Raw genomic sequence first — 26,982 nt, forward strand, 5'->3', positions numbered from 1 at the left:
TCAGACACCGACCAAAGTCTCCATGCACCTCCAGGAAACAAGAAGGCATTGGTAGACGGTGTGGATTTACCATCCAAAGGTTTAAAGTGGTCCCACACTTGGAAGCTGAAGCTGGGCTAATTCAGATGTAAGAAGATGCAGGGACATTAGTCAGTGGGCCAGCTCCAGCGTCATGGTGGGTACTCCCCCACTGCAAACATTTAAATTGAAAATTTTCTTGTAAGAAGCTGGCTTCAGCTCCAACAGGTACCTGCTCAGGGAATCCTACAGTTTGTACAAGGATCAGACTATTAAACCCATCCTTCCATCCTGTCCTCTGGATCCCCGGTACAGCACTGCAAGACTGGCCAAGGTGAGAGCCAGGATTCGACAGCCACCAGCAGAATTATCCCAGCAGAAAATGTGGATCTATTAATGATGTCAACTGTGAGCATCTTTTTTATTTCCTGATCTGGAGAACCACAACCACCACTTCCTCACATCTTTCACATGCATCGCTTCCTTACAACTTTCCATTTAGATGCTTTAGATTCAAACCTCTGGTATTTCTCATTTAATTAAGGATCTTTTATGCTGCTTCCTTTCGCCTATACCGGATGGAAAGGGTTTTTCCAAGTGCCAGTTTTCCATGGAAGGAGGGCTCAGTTTTTGAGCAGGCGTCTCCACGCCTCCTGGGGAGAGGGAGCGGAGGACTGACCGCCTTATTGGAGCCCACGGGCAGCAGTGCTCATTTGATCTAAAGGGAAGGGATAAAAGGGCTCTCTGCCTCCGCAAAGAGCACTTATGTCTTGGGGACAGGCACCAGGTCACCACAAAGACAACTCGTGGATGCTCACGAGAACAGGAAGGCAAAGCACTCTCCACACAGCATTAGAGGAAAGCTCAACCAGACCAGACCCAGCCGTGCACCGATCAGCCTCCTGAGGTGCTCAGGGCCAGGGGTCTGAGCAGAGACCGGCTCCAGCCCACGTCAGCATACTCTGCTCTCACTGCTTCTCCCTAGCAGTGCCAGGAAAGCCATCCCCGTGCCCAAAAAATGATGCTGGAAGCTGGCAGGAGGGAGAGCAGTGCCATGGAGGAAAGCACCTTTCCAGCTCCACAGCAGCGGAGCCAAGTCCTTTCATGTTCTGACCTCCAAAAACATGCTGCCCAGGCCAAGGGATGAGATTACAGCTCCTGCAAGCAACTAGGATAGGAAAAATGCAAGTGCCCAAGCCCTCGGCACTGCCAGGCTGCAGTGGGGTGAAAGCAGATCTGTATCAAATTATTCCATTTTTCAGCAACATCGTTCCCCAGCGGATTACTCGGCGATGGCTGATAACAAGAAGGCAGCGATGTGCCCTTTTCAGCAGGGAGAGGCAACAGACCGACAAGCAGCAATTGTTCAGCCCTTCCTCCCGGCACCGGCATGGCGTGATGGGGCCATCCTCCCCCGGCCACACGTGGGGACCACAGGAAAGTGGGGCTGGGGGGGGGAAGACAGGACCATCCCCAGGGAGGGATGCCGGGGCAAGATCCAGGATGCGATGAGCTGCAGGCGGCTCCACAGTGCCGAAGCTTGGGAACCTGCTTGCAGCACCGCACCGCAGCCCTTCCAGCGCCAGGCTCAGGCCAGCCGAGGGAAAGGTATTCTGGCAGGGATGCTGGCAGCATCTGTTCAGCCCAGATTTCACTTGGCTTTTATCCCTCTAATGGAGGGGTTTGGTGCTGTCCTTCCGCAGGGCCCAGGACAGAGAAGAGCATGGCTGAAGGGCACCTCTACCCATCTGGAAGTGGAAGGAGTGGTGGGTATGAGAGCATCATTTTCTTTGGAGGAGATGGTGCTGGGGAAGCACAACAACCAGCCAGCCAGTTAACCCAGCCTGTGCCCCGTGCTGCTTTGTCCTGCCTCCCCTGGCCACTCACCTCAGATTTTAGAAAAACACGGGGGACTTGACGAGCATGCTGTCAGGATGCAGGGAGGGGGTGCAGCCTCCCTGGCCTGACACAACCATTAAGGAACCGAACCCCAATTGGATGCAACGGAAACATCTCCCTGCCCCAAGCCCCCGGAGCAGCCAGGATCTCCCTTGGGACAGGCAGCTCAGGCAGGGCAGCACGCCACCAGCCCTGGCTCCGGGGTACCCTCCTCCCTCTCTGTCCGCCCCCCCCCCATCCCCCAGCAGTGAAAACCAGGGCAGGAAGGCAGCCTGGAGATGCTGGCCACCACCGGGATGCAACAGGGCAGGAAGCTGCCGGCCGGGAGGAGGGGAGGAGAAAGGAAGAGGAGGCATTCCGAGCTTTTGTTAACTGCCCTGATCCCTCTAGACAGGAGGGGAAAGAGGTGACCCTGGGCCCCAGACCCTGAAGCACGGTGCGGGGGAGCCACGCAGGGCTGCTGCTGTGAGCGCCTGCCTGCAGCCCCAACGGGCTTTGCTTTGAGGAGCTGTTTATAAACAGAGCCGGCGTGTGCTAGGAAACATCTGGAGAAGAGCATTTCCAAGCATTCAAATGTCAGGCCCAGGCAGCCCAGATAAAAAACCCTGCTTCCACCAGGACTTCCCTTGCTGGCCCAGCACAGGGCGCTCCGGCCACACCTCCCCGGCCCCCCAGGCTGGTGGTCCTGAGCCCCAGCTCGCAGAGCTGCCATCGCACCCTTTAAAATGCCTCGCTGGGGATAGCTGCCAGGAGCAGAAGGCACCTCTCCACCTATCAGCTGTATTTTGCAAGTCCTTCTCTTGCTTTCGTGCACAGCAAGGGGCAAATGCTGGGTGGGGGAAGACTTTGTTCAAACCCACAAACTTCCACTTGTTTACTTCAGCTCTGGGTTATGGGACAACCTCGTGCGATGAGCTGGAAACTTCTGGTAAGGCAGCAGGGTGCCCTTGCTGGCAGGAAAGGCAGGGCGGGGGAGTTATTGGCAGCTGGGGGACCAACAGAAAGCCCAAAGCACCAGTCTCACAGGCAGCAGACTGGGCTTGGGTGCCTGTACCCATTCAAGATGTTCCAAGAGGCTGCAACCCTGCCACACCAGGTGCGCAGCCACCACTGGCCTTGCTGATGAGGATGTGGATCCTCTCCATGCAGACTTATCTCCAGAAAAGTGGACAGCCTGCAGGATCCCACCCATGCAGCTGGGGAACCAAGGAGCTGGGTCAAAAAGGCATGAAGTGAAACCAGATGCTAGGCCAGACCCAAGGTGGCTGCGGTCAGAGGAAGCTCCTGGAAGCCTGTGGGGTCTCTGAACACTGCTGTGCACCGTGCACTGTATGAGCCTGAGCAGTGCAATACCCAGGGAGGAAGGCTGCACAGCCTCTCCCTAACCCAAAGGGGAAGCAAAGCCAACAGCCATGGGATAAAGCCACAAAAATGAGGGGTCTGCAAGATTCTGGATGCAATAAACATCCTGGACCAGTGAACTCCTTGCTGGAGCTCACTACTTTGCTCCTATCTCTTGCAAGCGCTGGCAGAGTTTGTGCCAGCTGCTTAGGAGGGCAAGATGGGAAGCAGCAGTGAGCCAGCACATTGAGAACACACTTTGTCACCAAGCCTCTCACAGGGGTCAGGGGCTGGGGGACCCTGAGCCCCAGCCAGCCAGGCATGGGGCTCCTGGCACAGAAGGGAAGCACGGGCTGCCAGCTATCCCTCTGGGCACCACCCCGACAGCAGCCCTGCCAGCCCAAACACCAACTAAACCAACAAGCGCAGGGTCTTGCTACCTCTAAATACGCTTTTCAGTTTCTGAGCCAGAAAACAGACAGCTGGCAGCGTTATCCCCAGCTGCAGCTGCTGGCAAACACCGCTATTCCTGTGCAGTAAGCAATGAGGCGTGAGCGCGCCGCACTCCTTGCTCCACGCTGCTGCCAGCGTTCCCCTGGGGCGGGCAGGATGCGGCACGTGGCTGCGGTCCTGCCGAGCGATGCCCAGCCGAGCTGCCTACCTGCTGGTGCCCAGTTCCTGCAGGGCCCCAGGGAGCTGGCTGAGGAGCTGGGTGGGATGGGAGCCCAGGTGGGAGTGGTAAGTACGCAGTGTCCCGATGGGGACAGGGGGACATGTCCGAAATGGAGGGGGAGAGAGCAAACAGAGGTGGCAAATAGTTGTAAGGGCTTCTGGGGACAACAGATACAGGCTTAAAAGCAAGCTGGCTCCCACAGCAGCCTGAAAGACCCCCTGACAGCAGCTTCTGTCCCACCCAGAGGAGAGGATGTGGGTGGTAGGGAAAGAAGAGTGATGGCATGGCGATGACAGTGGCTTTCCCCGCTAATCCACAGCCAGAACTAAGAGCACAGCCAAGAAACCTCCCTGCACCCTTCTCCTTTCCCTTAACTAAATCTCACTGTGGCAGGCAGCTGCCTGCCCCTTACCACCACTCTGACTGAGATTAACCCCTCAGGAAAAGGATGTCTTCCCTTCCTCCGGCTCCCCCCACCCCAAAGGCACCGCTGCAGCGGAGATGGGCCCTTCCATGTTTCTGCTGCCCTGGGGCTGCACCCCGCACAGTATCCGACCCAGGCTCCCCCTTCCCACCCGGCACTGCTGGATTGGGGTGGGTAAGCTCAGCCCTGCCACAGACAGAGGCTTTCCAACAAAGTGGCTCTTGTTGCTAAATGCTTATTTCCCATGTGCAAATGCTAAACCCCTTAAGGAGCCGGGGCGGCAGGTTCAGTACCAGCCTGGTCCAGAGCGCCTTAGCTGAGGCTGAGCAGCTTGTGTAACCCAGGAAATCCCAGCTCTGCGCTTCTTGGGAGCACACTGCACCCAGCGATGAGCAATGGCATCCCCAACAGGGCAGTACCCCCTGCTCTGGAGGGGTAAACATCACCCTGGGGCAAAGCAAGCCCGGCTCCCAGCCTGCGACAAAGGGCAGGATGCATCGGTGTGCACACCGGGACCACCCTACCCTCCTCCCACGGGTTCAGGGCAAGGGTCCAGCTCAGGTAGGACCTCCAGCCCTCCTGTGGAAAATGCTGATGAACTGATGGACTGAGCTCTTCAATTAAGACACCAGCGATTCCTTAATAAACTTCTCACGTATGCACAAATTATGTCTCTAAAGCACTGATCTCTACTACAGCACAGTCTGCATGCCAAACTAAAAAGGCCTGCATCTGGAGCAGCAAAATCGTTCCTGATGATTACACTTCTGCGTGGACTGCCGGGCACGCTTAAATAGATGATTAGTAGCAACTTGTGAACACAGCTCACAAGTGAAACCTTTCCTTGGGACACAGATTTTCAAGGTGTGCCCACCTCACCAACTAAAATTTTTGCACCCCATGCCAGTGCTAAGATTACCCTCCGAATAGAGGTGGGACCATAAATCCCTGTCTGGGTCGTGGCAGCTTCCTTCCTTCTATAGATCAAATGCCCGTGGCGCTAGCGGCGGTGCAGAGCGACGGGCTGTGTGTGTTAGATCAGTCGTTCGCTCAGCGCCAGGGAAGGATGGGGGACAGCCTGTTCACAGGGGAACTCTGAAACACCACGGGCCCAATTACTGCCAAAATGGCAGATTTCTGTTAACAACTGTGAATGGACTCTGCTCCAGCCGTGCTCTCCTGCCTGCCTTGGAGGCGCAGCCAGCCCGCCCCAGGCCGCCCTCGCCCACTGACAGGGCTCTCAGGAACAGGGGAGATGCCCTCCCTTCACAGATGCTCACCTGCTGCTCAGGGGAGGAGAAATAGAAAGGTCTGTCTCCCTCCACCCCCACGTGGGAGTCCCAGCCATGGGACACTGTGCTGCCACAGGGGAGTCTGGGCACGGAGGGAACTGCCACTGAGCTTCAGCGAGCAGGAGGGCATCGTGGGAACCCCTCCAGAGGATTGCCGCGAGCTTCCTCATGCGGCCCCAGCACACATCACTCCATGAAGCACCCCAACTATGCAGCAAAACCTCTCAATTTCCTTCTGTTTGTTTGTTTGTCCATCAAAGGGCTTCAGCTCTTGGAAGCTCTTTCTCCACCAAGTGCTGGTGAGGAAGCCCTCGGCCGAGCGGCCCCATCTGCTCCTCCTGGCCCACCTCCAGATGCTCAGCCCAAGCAGCCACTTTCCAGAGCAGATTCAAGAGCCAAGCTGGACTGGTTTGACACCTCTGGTAGTGTCTACAGCCCAGACTTCCCCCCCACTCTGCTGCAAAACCTTCACCGGGGTGCAAAGAGTCACGAATACCTGTGCTGCACGGGCCAGCTTGAGCCTTGCCACTGCCCATGAAGAGCATTTTTCTTAGCAGCCTCAAAACAAGCTGTGACCTCCAAAAAGGATCAATGCCCAGCATGGACCTGCTCTTTCTTCAGTTCATGCTCTCATGTCAAAAACAACCAGTGAAGATGACAGCAGTTGTGCAAATACCCAGCTGGACCTAACCAACTGCTCATGATGTTTAGCGTGCGGGATCTACCCTTGCAGCCAGGTACCCCAGCAACCCCAAGATGCCACTGGTGTGACACCTGCCTCTGGACACCGAAACCAAAAATGTTCAGGAGCTGAAACTGAGAAACAGCAGAGTTGAAGACAAGTGCAGGTATGGTAACTCATACATGTTCACCTGATGCACCCTGAACTTATGTGCTATGGTCAACAAAAAAACTCCTGTAGCAAAGTCACAGCAAACTTCTCAGGCAGCTTTTGGAAATGAGGCCCACCACCCACGTGTACTCTCTGCATGACAGCAAAGTCCTTGGAGGGAAAGCTTGAACCCATGCTTGGAGAGCCTACCCAAACACACACAAGTGTCTTGGTTGTTGGAAAAAATCATGTTTGTAACGCCCGATACCTCAAAAGGGACAGTTAATAGTATTAATATTATTGATAGTATTTGTGCTAATCAATGCACAATTGTGGTTGTCAGATCTTGTCCAGTTTATTCATTGTTTCTAAATGACATTTCAAGTTTGCTTGGTAATAAGAATAAGTGCAATGGGTCCTACATATTAATGATGTGCACAGATGTAAACAAAAAAATCACTTACTTTCTTGGGTAATTTTTTTTTTTTTTTTAATCAGAAAGTAATGCCGAATTCCTGAAATCAATTCTGCTGCCAGTTCCTTGCAGGTTCTGCTTATTCTGTAATTTTGGCTGCTTCTTGGCATCCATTGCGAAAGAATTCCTACAACAGTCCCCCTCATGCACCAAGCAGCAGCACTTGCTACAGATCAAGTCAAAGCCTTGAAACGGTTTAAAATTCAAAGTGTGCAGGGTCTGGCTTGCAGGACTGTGGGCAGGCAGCATTGGCATCACCATGCCTGGCAGGGCACAGGCATGGCAAATGTTCCTGCCTTCGCCAACTGAGGGGCTTGGGAAACATAGAGCCCGTCATTGCAGGCAGCTCCCGGCTCCCCCAGGGCAAAAACACTTGGAAAATTGCTAAGTCCCCAGATCAGGGAACCTGCCTGCATGAGCAGCCCTCAAAACCAGCTGAACTCAGGCAGGAGGACCTGCCTGCTGGAGATGGTTATCTCCAACTCTGGAAAGCTCCATCCCAGGCGACAGCCCACCTGCACTGCTATATCTGACAACCACCAGCAATCAGCCGACATCCAGGGAATCCAGCTGCTCCTCCTTGCTTGCAGCTGTCAGCAGTTCTTTAGGGCTTTTTTAGATCCCAAGAGAAGGTACAGGACGTACTGTCTCAGCCCTGCCTGGCTGTGGATTCAGCATTAGCCTGCTCACAGCCCAGGATAACTCAGCTCCTCTTCCAAGCATCTGAGAAACTAACTTAGCACTGCTGCCACTGAGCTCCCAGTGAACATCAAGATCCCAGTGAACATCAAGAACCGCAAGTGCTGCGCCTCCAGGTCCAGAGGCTGCACAGGCTTGCTTCCCCTCGTTACTGGCCTTCTCAGGGTTATTCTACCAGCTCTCAAACAAACAAAACTAATGTGACAGAGCACACAGCACACCTACAGCAGCTCCCACATGATCACAAGCAGAAATGATGCTTTTCCTTTCCACAAAATAATGCCCTGTTCAAGATCTCCCTAGGTTTTAGGCAGAAGCAAAGGCAAATGGCCCTGCAGCCATACAAGGACCCAAGTGTCGGTCCTTTGTAGTCTGTAGCAGTCTCTTTGATGTAGATATCCTTTCCTGCAGGACAAACTTTTATCATTTCCAGCACTGTGGATTCCCAATAGCTTTTATTAAGCTTCTTGTCATAGGGGACAGCAGCGAAGATCTTACCCAGAAGCAGGAAGGGAGGCAGCAGCCACCCTTCCAGCCCCAGCTATGTGCATCCTCGGACCTGAGGAGCTTTTGGGACCTCTCCTGAGGCCCACCACCACAGCTGGTACCTTGCTCCCATCTGGAGCAAAGAGGTAAAAGCACCCGTCTGAGGACCTGTGGGTTAGTTCCTCCCTGTTGCCAGCAGATCATTCATCTCCAGCGTGACCTCCAAGGGGAGCAACATGAGGGCGGCATGGAAGGCCCCAGGCAGTGCCAGCACTGGTGGGCACTCAGAGCCCACCGCCACGCGGCAGTGCCAGTAAACAGCACCAGCACCACATAGGAAGTGAAGAGGCCGGGATGGCCATGGGGACGGGAGCTGGGAGCATGGTGCAGCATGCTGGTTTGGGGTCAGCCTGAGGCTGCTGAGAGCAGCTATGCAATCAGTACTGCTGCTCTGCTTCCTCTCACATGCCACTAGTGTGACCGGACGGATCTATAACCAGGAAACTCTGTAAGAATAGGGTTTAAGCTCTGCCTTCTGTCTTCGGAGTTTTCAGGACATTTTTGGGAGTCCCACAGTATTTTCGCACTCTATTCATCTCAGCCATAGGGCTGCTTTGAAATGGGGAGGCTTTTCCCCTGGGCACCTGAGGCGCTGAGCTCAGCCAGGCTGGCAAGGAGGCCCCCGGGGAGGTCTAGGCTGCAGCAGCATCTGCATGAGGACACCCTCACCATGCCCCAGTGCAGACCTCCGCTGCACCCCAGGTGCAGCCGCTGCTGCTTGTGCCTGTCAGGAGGCTGACCCGCAGCAAGCCGTGCTTCACCTGGCCATCGCTCAGCCCCACCACAGCCAGGGCCACAGCTAAGCCGCCCCCGGGGCCAGGCACGCACCCCGCACACACCCCGAGGACAGTGACCTGCCTGCTCGCCTGGTAACTGGCTCGCCGGCTGCATCTGCAATGCTTGCCTGCATGTTTCCTAGCAGGGCAAAGAGCACAGAAGGGCCTGGACTTCTCAGTTTGGCCAGGATCTGACATGGAAGGCCCAGTGCAACACAAATCGCTCATCTTCTGTAGCCTGGTGAGCAGGACACTGCCAGCACGCCTGAGCAGCTGAAATGCTGCAGGGGACAACAGGATTTTTAATTAAGATTATGACTCTGCAGAAACTCTTCCTTGCATGGAAAGCCTTTTAGACCAGTTAAACTTCAGGTGCAGATTTTAATCTCTCCATCAAAATCACTCTCGCTGAAGCGGGAGCTCCTGGTCTTGGCTGCGGCATGGATCCTCTGCAGGCAGACACATGAGCAGGCATATGTCAGTGCTGGGAAGAGGCTCTGCCTGTAGGCCAGTGTGCCAGTGTCAACCTGGCAGGAGGCATCCAGTACTGCCATGGACAGCCCACAAGCCCCTACGAGCCTAGTGCACAGTTCCAGTGTCCCCTGGCAGTAGGGGCAGCCTTCTGTGGGACGAAGCTCTGTCTGAGAGCCCAGCCACAGCGGTGCCGACCATACCTCACATCACACGTCGCATCCAAAAGCTGCAGACAGGACAACACACCTGACTCACAGACAGAATGCTGCTCCCCCCCTGCAGCTCCAGAGAAGCAAACCCGATGCCAACAGCCTCAGACTGACTCCTGCACCTGACTTGGGCTCCTGCAACCTCCCCCTCCACACCCAGGACCCCCTGCCAGACACCGACCTGCAGGGCACCACAGGGAGGCGGCTCTGCAGGGCAATCCACATACAGCTTCAGCAGGAGCTGCTGCTCCCCACGGGCCGCTCCAACCCACCCTGAGCAAGCCCAACAGGCAGGCCAGCCCCAGGCTGTGCAACAGTTAAACCTCAGCATTTGCCTTGCAGGAGGGCCAGGAGATCCTGTTGCTTGGAGAAATGTTTGTCCAAGACAAACAGCAGCCGGGCATTGTTTTAGCATGAGTCAAACAAGTGGAAACGCTCCTGTGCCATCCTGTTTTGCTGTCTGGAGGTTTCCCTCTACCTTCAGGATGTGCAAGCAGGCTCCAAGACGTTTCCTATTTGCTGTTCTCTTACTCCTCCATTTCCCGCAGGCGCCTGTGCCCAGCACTGCTCAGTGCAGCAGCCTGAGCCTTGTGCAGTCCCAGCCCGTGCCTGGAAAGTGCAGCCTACAGCTGGACAGCCAACAGGCAGCTGTTGGGAACAGCACCGCCTCCTAGAAAAAGGTGCATCATCTACAAAGTATGCTGGTCTGCACCCATCTGACAGGCCAGGTAGATAAGCAGGATTCAACACAGCCAAGCGGACTGATCTCCATCCACCTTCTCCATTGCTACAGAGAGGGGAAGATGGCACCTAGACCTTTCCCAGCCACTGGCTTACCCTGCCCTGAGGGTGCCAGTCCACAGTCCTGTAAGCAAGCTCTGGAAAGTTCTGCTGCCTTGCCCCAACCCTCTGATGTTTTGCCGCATGCTGGGGCAAAGCTGATGCCACAGAGAGCTGCGTGAAGTGGGGAGGAAAACGTAAGTGGCAATGGAGAGACCTCACCATCGCCCCGTAACCCTCCTCCACAATCAGTTTCTCAGCTGATGCTTCAAGCCTGCACACGTGGCAAATCACACGGCTGGAGCTAGCACCTCTTATTTCACACCTACAATGTGTTTTATCTTGCTAAAAGTATAAAAATAGCAAAGAGTTATTTATTTTTACAAAGACACTCACGCTTTGTCAGCTCATGTTTTCGTCTGGAAACCCTTTTAGCAGTGAGGTGCGAGCCCTGTGGGGCGGAGGGCTCGGCGGGAGGGCGGGCTGGCGTTGGCACAGCTCACCGTGCAGCGGGTGATCTGGCGACGAGAAAGATCAGGAACTTGTTTTCACATGAAGATCAAAACAGCACAAGAAGAAAAGCACAACATAGTCCAAAGTGACCCAGAATGTTAAAACTGCAACAACAGAAAGTTCAGCCCAAAAATGCAGCCTGTGAGGGCTGTTAGTGCTTGGCTTGTTTGTCCCCGCCGCGGGTGGCAGGAGAGGGGAGAGCACGGCTTTGGCTTGGGTCAGGTATCCAGTACTCAGCCCCGCGGTCCCATGCCTTGTCCCCTGCTGTGCCGGACACCTCTCCTTCCAGCGGAGCACCCCAAAGCTTAACTCAGTCCCCTCCTCATCCTAGAACAACATCCAGGCAGCGGAATGCCATCCCCGCTCCCCAGCTATGCGTGGAAATCATGCAAACCCGATCCCTGCAGAGACAGAAACACGGGGCGATTCCACCATGGACTAACTGCAGGCAAACGAACGCTTAATTTATCCTGTTACAGGCCGTACCCCCAACACACGGGATCTGCCCCGCTAGGCAGCACTGACTGAGGCTGACAGTCTGGCACAGCCCTGCGGCCACACTTGGCTGTCGCTGCTCCCTCCATCCTGCTTTAAGCTCTAACAATTGGATATGATTAACTGGGGCTGGATTTACCATTCTGGGCACCAAAATCCTGCCAGGACACCCAAAGCGGATACAGTAGCCCTCCATGCTCTGAGCACAGTGCCACCCTATGGAGACGAGGCCTCAGCATTCATGTTCCTCTGGTCCCAGCTCACCCTGCCGAGAGCACAAGCCAGGAGGAGAGGTGACACTTCTGCCATGGGCACAGAGATGTTTTTTTCCAGCCTGGGAACAGTGGTGACTTCCACATTTTGGGCAACCAGAAATGCTCCCGTGACCATGCTCTCAGCTAGCTTGGGCTTCTAGGAAAGAATCAGTGGAGATTAATGACCATCAATCCTCCACTGGTGAACTTCTCTCTGTCTCCACCCTCACCTCACCCAGGTGCACATGCAGCAGGAATGGCTGCTCCACCACAAAGGCAGCTCAGCCTTTGCCCAAGAGTGCTGCAGGACATGCCTTAGGAGGTTCAGTTACTGATCTCACTACTAAGGCTGCCAGTAGGGAAGGAAAAGACATACAGAGCTCTTAAACTTTTTTATCTTTCTCCGAGAACATTTCCATTAGGATTAGCAAATCTAGCCAAGCCCTCAGATGCTTAAATTCTGCTCAGCTGAGAAGCCATTAAGGCATCCTGAGTTGATGATCTGATTCACCCTGGATTAAAACAAAATCTGAGGTTTATCCTTGGAATAATGCAGGCTGAAGTAAACCAGTATTTTTAAGCACCAGACTGGAAATATCTGTGTCCCTGAAGCCCACCAGTGGCCTGTGAGTGGGAAGAGCTGGGCCACCCCTCAGTGCACAGCTCCCACTGCTAGCTGCCACTACAGTCGCCACTGGCTGTTGGACCAAGGGTCTGAAGAGCAAGCGACCATGGAGCAATCCTCATGCTTGCAAGCCCAGGACACCAGCAGAGTTGCCCACTCAGTCTTCTCTGGGGGAATATTTCTTCAGCAGAAGGTGCACTGACACTCCAGGGACCCAGAATCTCACTGCTGCCCAGCCTCAACCCCTACTCTCTGCAGTATTCACAGCCAAAACCTCTGAGTCCTGACATACGAACTGAAAGCAATCACAGCATCTCAGCAGGCACGGCTGGACAAACACACCTCTAGCAGATGTGCTATAATCTAGGTATGGATTTTGGCACCAATGACCAGGAACTTGGCTCTGGAAGCCTTATGATGATGCTTGAGAACAAGGAAACCAGCAACACCGTACACTTTATTCATACCAACCTACAAGTTCAAGTCCCTCTGCACAGACTAAAGCAGAGGGACTGCTTCCCACTAGATATTCTTCCAAAGACCAACCTGAGTTGAAGAGAAGACGCACCAGCTGCCTGCTGCCCACCCCCCTGCTCCCCGTGGTGAGGGGGCTGTACCTGTATACTGGCTGCATTTCCCTGGCAATCCCAATGACTGCTCCCTCTGGGAAGTTGTCAAACTCATCAAACAGGTCTCGGATGTTGGTCTTGTACTTCAGGTCCAAGTCTACCTGGATGATCTGGGTTACTTCTGAAAGCACAAAGAAGAGAAGTCAGTTACATAAGACAAAACTGTAACCGGTGATTACCAGTGGCTACTTAATGAATTACATTCAATGAGGATTTAGTGCAATAGCCTTGTGGGCAAGACTCAGCCATTCAGGGCAAACACAATCCAGCTGCAACCTCTACAAAGCTACCAACCTTCAAACACCTCAACAGCATTTACCACTGCGCTTTTTAGGCAGTGGTAGATTTACTTCAGAAACCATTTTTGGTGACCTCCTGCTTCTATCCACTCGCTCCTTTCTTCCAGAAGACTGGTTTTTCATACGACTGAAAACGCAAGAGGTAACTTCAACCCAGCCTCTCCCTTCCTGGAAGTGTTTCTGCAGGAGCAGCCACACAAAGCCCCATGCTCACCTTCTGCCACCTACTTCTGGGAAAAGCTACCAGCTTCACGAGTGTCTCCCAGCTCCAGCCCCCAGTGCATCCATCCCTGTCTCAAAGTTTCAGAACAATTCCCATCATGGACAACATCAATAATTCAGTCAGACACACGACACCCTCAGTAACACCTGCACAAACGCATTAGCTGCCAGCAGCCTGACAGGGGGTCCCTCGAGGGCAGAGAGTACAGCCCCCTGCCTGCACAGAACTGCTGGTGGCCTGCGGCAGCCTAGAAAACTTTTATTATGGCCAGTGGTACTCTGTCAGAGCCAAGGAGGGTCATGCAGACATGGAAGCATCTTCCACTTGCAGTGGGAAAGCTGAGAGCAAGGAGAGGCTGGAGGACACCGTTACCAAGGCCAGGCCTGAGCTTGTTAACAGTGTCAGGGCCCTGCCTGCATTTGTCATAGTCTCCTCTGCAGCACACGAGACCGACTGATGGAGATGTTGCTTGGGAGAGGATGCAGGAGAAGTGCCTTGTCAAGACTGCTGGTGCCAGGTGGATCTGGAGATGTTGTACAGATTGCAGCAGGCCAAGTGGAATGCAGCAAACACAAACACTACGAGAGATCAGACCATCAGATGGGTTACCCCAGCGCCGGGCAAAGCCACGGTCACCTTCTGGCCAGCCAAGCTCAGCCATACTTGGGGACTGTGAGAGGAGCGGAGACACCCCCCATGGGTTACGTAATGCTGCCGCTATTTATATGTCACAAAAGCCAAGAGCAAACAGGCCAGGTTGCTTAGCACTTGGCACTAATTGGATTATAAAGACTGTGTCAACCTGTTTCGGCCCCACTCATCATTCACAGGTGCCATTACAGCTTCCCGCAGGCTAGATACGTGCGTCGCCGCTTTCACAGCAGTGAGCAAACCAGGCCTTCACCCTTCATCCTGCCCAGAACCTGCAAGCAGGAGGACAAGCCCAGCCTGCCCTCACCCTCTGCTGCCTGCATCCACCACGGCTACAGGCCGGGCTTCCAGCAGGCTGGCACTTCAAGGTGCTACCCGCACTCCAGCCTCTGCACCACTGCGGTTCCACACCCCCCCAACCCCACCATGCTTGCGACAGGTGGGGTACACAGTACAGACAGGAATGTAATGTGTATCAAATATGTGAAAGATTGCTGTAAAAAGAAAAGGATGGATTTGCTCTCTGGTTCCACAGTGGATGAGTCAAGAAAGAAGCGGTTTAAAACAGAGCAAGAAAAACTTGAACATATAAGTTATGAGGGCAGGGAAGAAGATGGGCTGGGTGGTTGTGCAGCTTTCAACCTCAGACTCTTCAAGAAGAGCTAGGCACCACTGGTCAGAGCTGGAAGATGCACCAGCTGCCTGCTGCCCACCTCCCTGCTCCCCATGGGAGGGGGCTGTACCTGTATACTGGCTGCATTTCCCTGGCAATCCCAATGACTGCTCCCTCTGGGAAGCTCCCAGCTTCCAGCTCCTCCTCTCCCAGCTACCCCTGGTCTGCTGGGAGAGAGAGCAGGAGGCAATCGCTCTGTTTGCAGCCCCCAAAGCCACTGTTGGGACTAGAGACCCAGAGATGCTGAGAGCAGCCAGGCATGGGCAGCTATCCTCCAGCACAGGAATGCAGCTTTGCCATGTCAAATGCGTTCATTCCTTGGTGTTTGTGTTTCAAGCAGATGCTGGGCTATACAGCAGCTCTGAATTTTTTGCAGATCCTGCGCTAATCCAGGGCTCTTGGCAATTGGTCATATCTACCATGCTGTCCTCATTTAAGAGGGAAACAGCCCTGTGAGGTTAAGCAAGAAATATACTGCTTACTCTGCAAAGCATCCAAGCAGAAATATAAATCAAGGAGAAACAGTATCTAAGCCACAACCCAGGCTGTATCTCAATTTATTTTTTTAATATCCATCACTCTCTATCTGCTAAAGGGAAAGGCCACACTCCCTTCAGCCGGCAGTACGGCAATCCCCAGGCCTACCTAGTATTTACCACCACCATAATCCTCTGTTTGCAAAGATTTAAAACCTAGGCGTAGTAATTCACTACAGGGTAAAGCAGGTCTTGACCTGAAAGCAATTTCCCTCAGCCCTCCTAACTGCCTTAGAAATTGCTAGCGCCACACAAGCAGATGAATAGGCAGAGCGGAGGTTTTCTGTAACAGGGAATAAGATGTATTCCAAATACCCCAAACCTCCCCAGTGGTCCATACCACAGTGGTGCAAAACCCCAAACCCTTTACACTACTGCACATGGGAATATCCAGACTGGTCACAAAGCTCCAGGGTGAGGAGACCCAGATCTCCAGGGCAAGGGGACCTCAGATCTACAGCACAAGCTCAGCCCAAGGGAAACACGGGGGAGCCTGAGCCCTCCAAGGCTCTTCCGAGGACGGGGAGAGGAGATGGGGTTCTTGGGAGGATCCCAGCACCACTCACCCCAGTGCACAGCAGTCTTCTGACGCCTCATCAGGTTTCAATTAAATCAACCACGAGGCACGTCATCCGATTGTTCTCTAAAATTACCAATGAACGTTAAGTGCAATCAATCACAACGGAGAATGAAAGCTGAGCGTGGGGGAAGCTCCAACGCCAGCTCTGCCTGCGCCAGCACCGCAGCAGGCGGCAGGCTCCGGAGGGTCCCTGTGCAGCCTGGAGGGTGCTACGCAGCAGCAGCAGCCAGCCACCCCCGAAAGCCTCGACCACAGCAGGGAGCAGAGCACGAGTGTAGCTCCAGTGCTGAGCAGCGATGCCAGCGCCACAACAAGCCCAGCATGGATACTCATGGTTTATTTACACAAACACGCTGGCTCATTAGAGGCTCCCTGTGTTTGGCTTGCCCCCCTGTGTGTTGGTCCCATGCTGTGCTGGCAGAGCCCCCCAGGATACACTAATGAATTAGACCCAGAGAGCACAAAGTACCTTTTTTTTTTTTTTATAAGCAAGCATGAACTGTAACACCGAGACAAAAATGAGCATGGGTGACATTACATTAAGCGCCACTTTGCAGATGCAGCTTGCACAGATAGATTAATGGCCAAGAAGATTTCTCTGCCTGGGACTGGCAAGGGGCCAGGGACTAATATTTATGATGTATCACGCTCTTTTGCCCTTTTACCAAGTGCTTTGTCCTGGCTGCCATGCGGGGGCGGAGGAATCGCGTGCTCTCTTAAGCACAAACTGCTTGGAGGGGTCCAGCTGGAAATGTGGGAAAAGGCTGAAAGTGTTTTGCTCAGCAAGTGCATTTTCTAACTTTGCCATACTGTATATTACCCTCTGCTCCATTCAACTCTGGCTCTCCCAGCCACAGTGCGTAAAGGGGAGTCATGCCACTCAAAGCAGAGATGATCTCCATTAGCAGTGACAGCTTTATGGCACAGGCCGGCCCTATTTAAAGCTTGTAATGTTTGACTGCAGCCTCATACCAGCAGCCACAGCAGGGCTGTTCTCTGGGCTTGGCTCAAACCCTCCCTCCAGCCACGTCCAGAGGAGGAAGACCAGCTTCAGGGATGTACAATCCCACAGCGGAGTCTGCGGTGCTGGAAACCAGGAGAGAAAGCCACCACCAGTACCCAAGTCACCTTGCACTGGGGCTCAGCTGCCAAAGAGAGGGAGAATCAAGGTCCACAGCAGGACTCCAGAGAGATGCTGGTGCAGACCTCCTCTCATGCAGGTGCTCCCTCCTTCCTCCAAGAGCAAGCAGGGGGGCACAGCAAGCAGAGGTCACTTCCCTGTGCCGTGCTGCCCAGCATCCTCTGTCAGGGCCCACAGCAGAGCTGCGCTGGCATGCAGGCAAGCACCCGACTGCGTGCCGAGGGGCCCAGTGGGTTGTCTGGATGCCTTGAGAGGTGCCCAGGAACCCTCTGGCAGGGGGCAGCTTCTGTAGCAAGTCTGATGGCCCTTCCCGGGAAGCACCAATGCCACAACCTGCCCCCCGGCCCAGGGGGCACAGAGCAGGACAGGAGCAGGCAAGTGTGCAGCGAGCCAGACCACCCCACCAACATGTGGTGCGACCCTTAGGAGCCCATCACTCTTCTCAGAAGAGTCAGGACGGAGCGTGAGTGGCAGCGGGGGGCACGGGGAGGAGGGGCACTGCTTCAGCCGACCCAGCCAGAGCTCTGGGGATGCTGTGCAGCAAGCAACCCTGTAGCAACCATTACCCTTCCAGCCCTTCTTGACCTGCAGCCACTGCTTGGAGCAGCCTGTGGATGGGCAGCCTTGAGCCTGCCTGTAGGCTGGGACTACTTTCCCCTAGCCTGAGTTGCGGGGATGTACTGCAAGAGATTTAAATAGTGGATTTAGAACTACAGGAAAGTACATGGATGATGGATGGAGGGTCAGGAGAAGAGGAGATGCAAAGGCAGCAGCCTGCATGGAGCCTGGTGGAAGCTGCCAAGCACACAAGCCTGTGGGCACAACTCCTTGGCTCCTCTGGGAATGCCAGCTGCCACCTAGAAACCTGTAGGGAGCAAAGGAGATGCCCTTCTCAGCTATTGGCATTCTCCTGCTCCGATGCTTTTGCCATCAGCAAGTCACTGCCTCCCCAGCACTGCAGGCAGCCAGGGCATCCACAGGTCACCTAGTGATGGCCAAAACTCATCTCTGGAGTACAACGTGCTATTTGAGAGGCTCCTACATGAGCTACAAACCTCCTGGACACCAGGCATGCCTGAGTAGGTGTGGGGAGCCCAGGGCGGTTTACCAACCGTGCATCGGGCTCTAACACACAGGCAGAAAAGCAAAAGACCCTGCAGCCCCACAGCCTGGCCTCTGCATGCAGCACAGGCTGTTCTGCCAGCGAGGTCACTTACACTTAGTCCCAACAACTTTCCCTGTTTGGCAAAGCTGAGCCCAGATGGCAGGTGCAGGGCTGGGGCGTACCTCAGCTCCAAACCCTCTTCTTCCATACAAACCACACCAGATCTGAGGCAGAGGCATGCCACCGCTGGCAGCCACCATCACTCTGTGGAGAGGGGAAAAGAGTGAAAACATTAACTTTGTGTCCAGGAGCAAACAGCAAAATGGAGAGCTGCCATTACAATGCAAAGGGCAGAAGCTGTCCAGCAAATGGTTTGGTCTTAATTGCTGTTAACTAAGCAGTGGTTTAACAGCTTTACAGTAGAAGCAGCAAGAATTAAAACCTCCTGGAGGTGGTGTAGCTCTCCAGCCCACTGTGTTGGCACAAGCTCAGCTCACTCCTCAGGGTACAAAATCCTGCCTGCAGCTGGTCTGGCAGCAGAGGTGCTGCAGGCAGTGGTGGGATGGCTGGAGGGGACAGGCCACTGCCCTGCCAGCTGCTCTATGCCCACATCTCACACACTCTCCTGAGGCAGTTGCCTGTCACCAATGCTGGTAGAGATCTGATCCTGCTCCTGCCATGCTCCGCACCAGGGTCTCCACAAACCTGTTTTTAAGGACCTAAACACCCTGCTGCACCATGCCAAGGAGGAGGGACCCCTCTGGCATAGAATCATAGAATTGTTTAGGTTGGAAAAGACCTTTAAGATCATTGAGTCCAATCACCAACATAGCACTTGGCATGTATTAGACAGGAGCTCCCCGACCTCCCAGCACCTCCTCTGCGTGACAGCAGCCACTTTTTCCGGCCAGAGGCTGGCGCTTTGCACCCATCCCATGCAGAGCAGAAGAGGCGAGATCAAGGAGGGCACCACTGGGATTGCTGACCATGCCTCACATGCTGCATGGCTCAGGCACACTGCTTCACCGTTCCCCGCAGAGCCAGCAGCAGCAAGTCCTGCAACACAAGGAGGCAGGAGCCGCCTCCATCCTTCTGGAGACCGTGCAGGGGGCAACGGCCTCGCAAGGGCAGGGCGATGGGCAGGGACAGACCGCTGCCAGATGCAGAGTGGCTCAGAGACCCTTCCTCAGGGACAGCAGCAGCTGCAGCCAGCACGGGTGACACTGCACAGCGAAGGGACGGGAGTGTCCCCTGCTGGCTGCAGCTCTGGGTGTTGCAGGGCTGCTGCCGGGGTCTTGGGAAGGGCCAGCTGGTGGCTGTGCTTTTTGCCACTTGATTTGAACCGCTAGAAGGAAGAAGGCCAGGAGGACCAGGCTGTCCGATTTGGGGTCAGCAGGGCTGGAGGGCTCATGTCTGCAAACACTGGGCACAACGGGACAGCCTCCCCTGCACCTCTCACCATCGCTTTGGGTCTGGATCTGTCTACCAATGATTTTTTTCCACCAGGTTTTTTAGCTCTTCCCATCACGACAGGGTGAGATCCCAAGGAAAAAGCAGGAGCTGTGAAGGACTAGCAGCAGCTTTCAGATCACTGCCCTGGGCAATAAACCTCTTGGAGCAGGGATGCAGCAGACCCTGCTCCAGTGGGCAGCGTGCCTGCCGGCAGCAACGCGTGGCTCTGCAAAACCGCCTGTGCTGGCTGCGAAACCAGGATCCTCCGCCCTCGCCGGCTCAGAGAGATGTGTGGCCAAGAAAAACACAGCTCCCACGGCCAGCACCAAGGCCAGGCACGGGCACAGGCTTGGCAACAGGCTCTGGAAGGTTCCTGTGCAGCCTGGAGGGTGCTGCCCAGCAGCAGCAGCAGCCAGCCACCCCCAAAATCCTCACCTGCAGCAGGGAGCAAGGCACAAGTGCAGCTGCAGTGCTGGGCAGTGATGCCAGTGCCACAAGCCCAGCATGGATACACACAGTTTATTTACACAAACACGCTGGATTTTTCCATCCTGCCCTTCATTAAAGACTCCCTGTGCTTGGCTTGCCCCCACCCCCAGGTGCCGGCTGCCCCCAGCCACTCTCTCTCCTGCTGTCAGCAGGGCTGTGAGCAGCTTCCTCTCTGGCTGTGTCTCCCCCTTCCAGGCCTTATTTTTGCAACTGACAAAGTCCCTCCCCTCTGCTTCCAGAATTAATCACTGCTGCCCCTGCAGCTGACCCCGACAGCACCAGAGAGCCTCACCCAGAGGAAGGCAGCCAAGGCTGGGCACGCATGAAGCACAACACGCTCCAGGGAGCTTGCTGCCAGTGTGATGGCGACTGGGGGGGCTGCGGTCCCCCTTCCCAGGAAATTGTGCTGCTCCAGAGCCCACCCTCCCAAGGAAAGATGATCCTACAAATCCCTGCACTGTCAGGGCTTGCCACGGTACAGAAAGCTTACCTTCCACTGCCCACTTAAACACGGGTCCTTGCCTCTGCTGCGCAGCCAAGGGTCCCCTCTGCTCCTTGGGGCAGCCTAGCAGCCCCCTTCTCCCTCAAACAGCTGAAGAGGCTCCCCTCCCTGCAAACAGAGGCCAGGGGAGGGCAGGAGGCAAGGCGGGATGTGCCTAAGCGCCCCAGCTGCTAAGCAGAGCAGCGCAGAGCAGTGGATGCTGCACAGCAATTCCAGCTTAACAGCTAATTAAAAAATTAGGCTGCCTGCCAGAGACAGATGACAAATCATCGCTACCACCCACACAGGGCAGGCACCTGGGTGAGCTTAGGGGTCTGGTGCAGCAGCAGCGGCCCTGGGTACTGAGGGCAGCATCATTCCGCTTGCCTTGCTCGTCCCCCACAACCATCTCCAGAGGGATGGGGAAGACTCAGCAGGAAATGGATGTGTTTTGTTTCAGGAAATTAATTTTTCCTGTGCATCCAAGTGTCTCCCCACAGTCCATCAAGGTCTCAGGCACTATTTAACAGTGCTCAACACCTCAGCTCCTAACCAGACTCCAAGGCAGAGACATTGCTGTGCATGCAACAGCTTTCAGGATGGAGCTGGCCGTGCTGCTTGCTATGTATTTAATATATGGTGCCATTGGGGGAAGAGTGTGAAGACACTTTTTGGAGCTGGAGGAAGAGCAGCAGGAAACCTTTTAATCAGACAAAATAAGGTTTAATTCCATGTTGCCATAAATTAGAAAGCAGTGCAGATGGAAAGTTGTGAAGTAACGAGCGGGTGAGATGGAAAGGGAAACCAAAAACAGATACAGGAAAATAAACGCATTAAGGTACATGAGCTCACATCCCAATTAACTGCACACGGTGGGGGAAGGGGCTGAAGGCAGATTTTGTCCTTGTTTCTTCCTGCTAAGCTCTAATGAGCTATGGCAGGGCAGGGAGCAAGGCCGTGGGGGAGAGCAGCCCTGGCATCAACGCCAGGTGATCCCCAGCAGCTTCCACCCTTCAGGGATGGGGGAATGAGGCTGGCTGGGGAGGGAGGAGGGCAGCACCCACCTGCAGCACCAGGCACAGAGACCTGCTGCTCTACGAGGGGTGGAAACAGCCCCACCTGCCTGCCCCGGCCTGACAGATCTAGGACATCCAAAAATAATCACTGGTGGCACTGCAGCAAGGGGCGGCCACCAGAAATGATGAGAAGCGACACCACCCCCAGGGGCTGCGGGTCACGCCAGCCCCCAGCTGCAGCGCTGCCGCAGGGAAGGGGCCTCTGCCGTGCAACACACCCGCAGGGCAGCCAGGCACCTGCCGAGCAGCATCCACATCCCCTCATCACAGCAGCCCTTCCCGATGGCTCCTCTGCAGCAGGGCTGGGGCCAAGGGGCTCTCCTCCCAGGAGAGGGATGTCCTGCGGGCAGCCAGAGGGGCTTAGCATCTCATTTTGGCAGGCAAGGACCCCCCTACCACGGCCACAGCCTCTGGCGTTTAGCTGGGATGGGTTTATTTAGAGGTCTGCTGTTGCCTGCTCCTAAACAGCACCACAAAAACAATTTCCATGGCACAACAGGCTTGTCCCAGCAAGGAACAATGGCTGGCACCACTCTCCCTATTGCTCACAAATCCGTCACCCCAGCCTCTTCTCTTCTCATCACGGGATCTGACATGAATGCGTGCAGCCCAGAGACAGGCTGGGGAAGGAAGCTGGCTGTTTTTCACATGGCCATGGTGTGAAGCAGGGAGGGAGGTTATGAAAGCACACCAGAAACTATTAACACTCCCTCCATCCCTGTAAAGATGGAAAAATTTCCGCCCCCAAAAAAATGCAACCCTCAGCTACTGCAGCATCCTGTGGGAACTGTGGCTTGGGAGCATGTGGCTCCAGGGCCGTCTCCCAGGACTCCACCAGAGACCTTGATTTTCTGTGCCTTTTCACAACATCTCCACTTTGATAACACACAATCAGGCCTGGAGAGTCGGGGACACAGGCAGTCTCCTCCCAGAACTCTCCCAACCTGCTGCATCTCTGCACACCCCCAGCATGGTAGGGCTCAGCAACGACAGCATTGCTCAGCCAGCACGAAAGGATCATGAGTTACACAGTCCCCAAATGCTCATTTATTACAATGTAAGTCACTGAGTTTTGTGGGTAGCCGGACCATGCACCAGGAATTGCCCTGCAGCTGACAGGAGGAAGAAGAGGAGGTAATGCTTCCCCGTCCTCCGCTGGGCTCCACCTTACGGACCCCTGATGCAAGTTTCTTTGTTCATCAGGTGACGCAGGATTAATGCACTGTAACTCACTGCACACAGGCACCGCTGAGGGGAAACATCTCGTGCAGTCACTGGCACGCTGTGGGCAATCCCGCATTATAGATTCAAACGTTGCTGCTGCAACAGCAAACCCTCATGCACAGACATCTACAAATGCAACAGACAACATTTTCAGGATGCTGCCTGCCTGCTTTCGCAGAAGTGCACTAGCAGAACACAGTCACTTGTCAAGGCATTGTTCCAACAGGCAGATCATTTTCCTGATACCTCAGTGCTTAACCCATTCCCCCTGGCTCCCAGCTCTCCACAGCCAGCAGCAGGAGTGCTCCGGGTGCCCAGCCTTGGCACAGGCAAGGCGCCCTGAGAAGGCAGCGTGCAGCTCAGCACTTGCTCCAACACGTCTCCTCCCTGGCCTTTGCCCTCCCTCCAGCTCTGCTCAGTGGGAAAGGCCCAAGCTGACGCTCACAGACGCCGCTGTCTCTGGGCCAGGAGTTCCAGAGCAGGCAAAGGCTGATATCAGTTTCATGGGAGACCAAGCTGGAGCCAGCAGCTGGAGCCTGCTGCAAGCAGCACCAAATCCCAAGCAGGCTGGGGCTTGGCCATTAACAGGCAACATGAACAAACATCATTATCATCTGGTCTATGCTTAATAATCAGTAATATTCAGTACAGCCATTGATAATGAGCTAAAGAAACTGCCCCGTTCAGAGTTTGATGCCAGGGAGACCACTGGGCCTCCCACTTGATCCCGGTGTGTCACAGACGTTAGGTCCGGGCATCTCCTCCAAGCCAATGGCACAGCTACATCTTCCATGAGGCAGCCCAGCATCTACAGCATCCTGCAGCAAGGAGCTCCACGGATCACAGCACTCTCTGTTTTAAACCCACCTCTCACCAGCTGCGCTGCTCTCCAGTTCTCGTACCAACATCTGCCTCGCATGGCTCACGACTGCACCATAACCCCCTCAACCAGCCCTCTCCCAGACCAGAGGGTCCCAGTCAGCCAGGTCTGGCCTTGACAGAAGTCACTTCTCTGAAACTCTTCCAGTTTTTTTTCCAACAGACCATGTTGACAGGCCATAAATTTCAGCAATACTCAATGCTCAGTCCTGCTCTGCTCTCCTCCCTCATAGCTCCTTAACTTTGTTTAGTCACACGGAAACTTACCCACTTCTCTCACTGCTGCTTTGTTCCCTTACCAGCCCGACAAATAACCTTGCCAAATGCACCTGCAGACCAAGCTCCTGAGTCTTCAGTCAGCAAGTCCCCAGGTGTATCTTCATACATCAGATTCTGCTTCTCTTATCCATTGCCTCTTATAAGCTGCAACCGGTGATATTAATAATATAGTTGAATCTCCTCTCACTTATTTCAAAGTAATAATTAGGTCAATTATTTCCTCACCAAATATTTCCTCCCAAGTATTTTCCAACACATCCACTTTCTTACCCAGATTCCTAACATCAGAATAAACCAGATGGGGAATTGGCTCTTTGCCTTCTTGGTCCCATGTTTTCAGAGTATTTAAAACAGGCTGAGGGTGAGCCAAACAGCATTTGCCTCTTTCCCTGGCTGTTAGCTAGACACCTTCTGATGGCTCTCGCTGTCTGCTCTCAGAGCCTTCTGCAGGCACACGGGTCATCTCTGGGATGCAGCAGGCATCAAAGCAGAAGAGAAGCTGGGCACGAGGACGAGCCATCCTGTTGAGCTGCCTTCCTGGAGATCTCCAAGCCTAATTTTATATATAAGCTTGCAAGAGATCTCATTAGTGGAATTAAACATTGCAGCCACACCCCATCCTGCTCTGCACTCTTCCCTCCACTGCCTGTGTGAAGATCCTGTTAGCAGGAGCAGAGGCCCCATCCTTGCTGGCATTCCCTCTCCAGGCAGACATCCCAGCCACAGCTCTGCTCAGCTGCATCCCACCAGGGAGCAGAGCTACATTCATTCCCCTGCCCACCCAGAGCTGTGCCAGGATTAATTATTAATTTAATTAATGAATTAAACCTGGAGGATGCAGCATGCTGCACGAGGGCTAACCTCACACACAGCAGAGCCCAGGGCCCCTTGCAGCTCGTGCTCATCTCCCACCCTTTGTCAGCCCTCTGCCTTCAGAATGGGCCCATCAGTCAGAGAGAAACCCCAAGAGCTCCCCCACATGCTGCTGGAGGGGAGGAGGAGACCACATTCAGAGATGATGCTACTCCTCAGGGAGACTGCCAGCTGTTCTCACCGGACAGGAAACTGCTGCCTCCAATTTGTCAAATACCACCTTCAGTCAAGTTCTGCTAAATACCCTCGCTCCACGTGAGGCATGGCACCTCCAGTCAGGTTTCAGAGACTCCCCTTAGCTAACAGACTCCACCTCTCTGTCCAAGTTGGCAGAGATAAACCCCAAAGCTGCTTCTCCATCCTGTCCTGTTTTCCCTCTGCTCCTTCTCTTCTCCCACAGGGTCATCCTGCTGCAGCATGGTCAGCAAAACCAATGAAGTCAAACACCAAATGGCAGCTTTCAAAGCTCTGCCCAAGCTGGTGGATGTTGACATCTCTCCCTCAGTCCACCAGCTACCGAGGATATCCACTTGCTAAACTAATTCTCCTTGAAAACTACCTGACTTGGGGCAAGGATGGGGGCCAAAAATTCCCTGGGGAGCCCACTACTTCCCCAGGCTGCCCCCCTGCCACCCCAACTCCTCCTCCTGCCACTCATGGCACCAGGCATCTGTCCTGTGATGCCTGCCAGGCAGACTGCCCAGACATTACTCCTTCATATGTTTGCAGGGAGGGTGATAAAAACCTTGCCAGAGCCTCTTAAGTTACGCGGCTAAAATGACCAGTGATCGGAGGGATCAAAGCCAGTAAAAAGTTAGAGGCCATCACTGGAGGGGCATACTGAAAAGGAAAGCACAAAGGTCTAAATCCTTGTCCTTTCTCCTCCTAGCACTGCTCTGCAAGTCCCAAGACCATTTCATGTCGTCATCCTGGCAGCTTGTCCTAAGCCTGAACCCTGCCCATCCTCTCTGTGTGTACTTTTCCCATCACTCCTCCCTTGCAGAACTATTGCAATGCATTAAGCCCTCGTCCAGCTCCTTGGGCCTGGCCACACTGCATTAAAACAGGATTTATGAGCCTCAAGCACAGACAAGAGTTATGCAGTCTGCACTTCTGCACACTGCATACCAAGTCCCCAGCTGGTTTAAATCAGATTAACTCCACTGATGTAAGACGTTTAAGGCAAGAGTGTTCCATGATTTACACCAGCTAAGAAGCTGTTATATTATAGTTTGGCAGCTGCGGGTTTTAGATCTGAAGTTTTTTGGGCAAGGATCCCAAGCAACAGTGAAAGACAAAGCAGCTGAGTGGCAAAACCCATTTATTCTCAGTGCAATATGCACGCAGCCAGCACATGTTCCACAAGTCTTTAAAAAAAATAAATATCCCTGGTGTTCAGTTTTCAGTGCCGTTGGTCTGCAAAGGCAGTGTCCCGTCACAATCCCAAGGCTCCAAACAAATCACTAAGTCATGATATTATGGAAATGTCTCCCCTCAAAAAATGATAAATTTTGGAAACTAAAGCCAGGCAACTTTAATGCAAAGGTCATTAGCTATTGGAAAAAAACTATACACTGATTAATACAAATACAAACAAACACACACGAGAGCTGAATATGCAGATCAAGGCCTTAATTTCTGCTGCAGGATGCTTAAGCTTCCCATCAAATCTGGCTTCCACAAAAAAAGGTGCTAACACTATGGAGCCAGATGTGCCTACAGAGGTGCACAAAAAGACGTAGCAGGTGAAACGGCACAGAAATGCACCAGGTAAAATGCTAATACTGCCTGAAAAAGAAGGTTTAGTTCATTCTCCTCCAACTTAGCAAAGTGGTTTCTTCATGCCAGTAGAGGCTGGTTTGTCAGAACCAGGAGAGCAGCAGGAGCCCAGTGCCATTCCCATGCCACCCACAGCCTGCAAGCGGGCAGCAGAGCTGCAGCCTTCCCTGCTGCGTGCCGGCTGTGCAGGGATGGGGACAGGGAGCCCCACCAGCCCCATAAATCACCAAGCACCCAGCACAATAAACCTGACCTCTCTTGCAAGGGAAATATAAATCAGCTTTACTA

At 54.1% G+C, this 26,982-nt stretch overlaps 1 protein-coding gene across 2 annotated transcripts in view; it reads right to left on the reverse strand.

Moving 5' to 3' along the window:
• Window positions 1-26,982, reverse strand: part of XXYLT1 (xyloside xylosyltransferase 1) — a 37,288-nt gene that overhangs the window by 2,317 nt on the left and 7,989 nt on the right. For both annotated transcript variants that reach the window (XM_080410125.1, XM_080410124.1), the window contains exon 3: window positions 12,943-13,075. In XM_080410125.1, the coding sequence (XP_080266251.1) occupies window positions 12,943-13,075 (133 nt within the window). The remainder of the gene's footprint in view (window positions 1-12,942; window positions 13,076-26,982) is intronic.

The sequence above is a fragment of the Falco punctatus genome (assembly GCF_963210335.1).
Source record: "Falco punctatus genome assembly, chromosome: 13".
NCBI lineage: Eukaryota > Metazoa > Chordata > Aves > Falconiformes > Falconidae > Falco > Falco punctatus.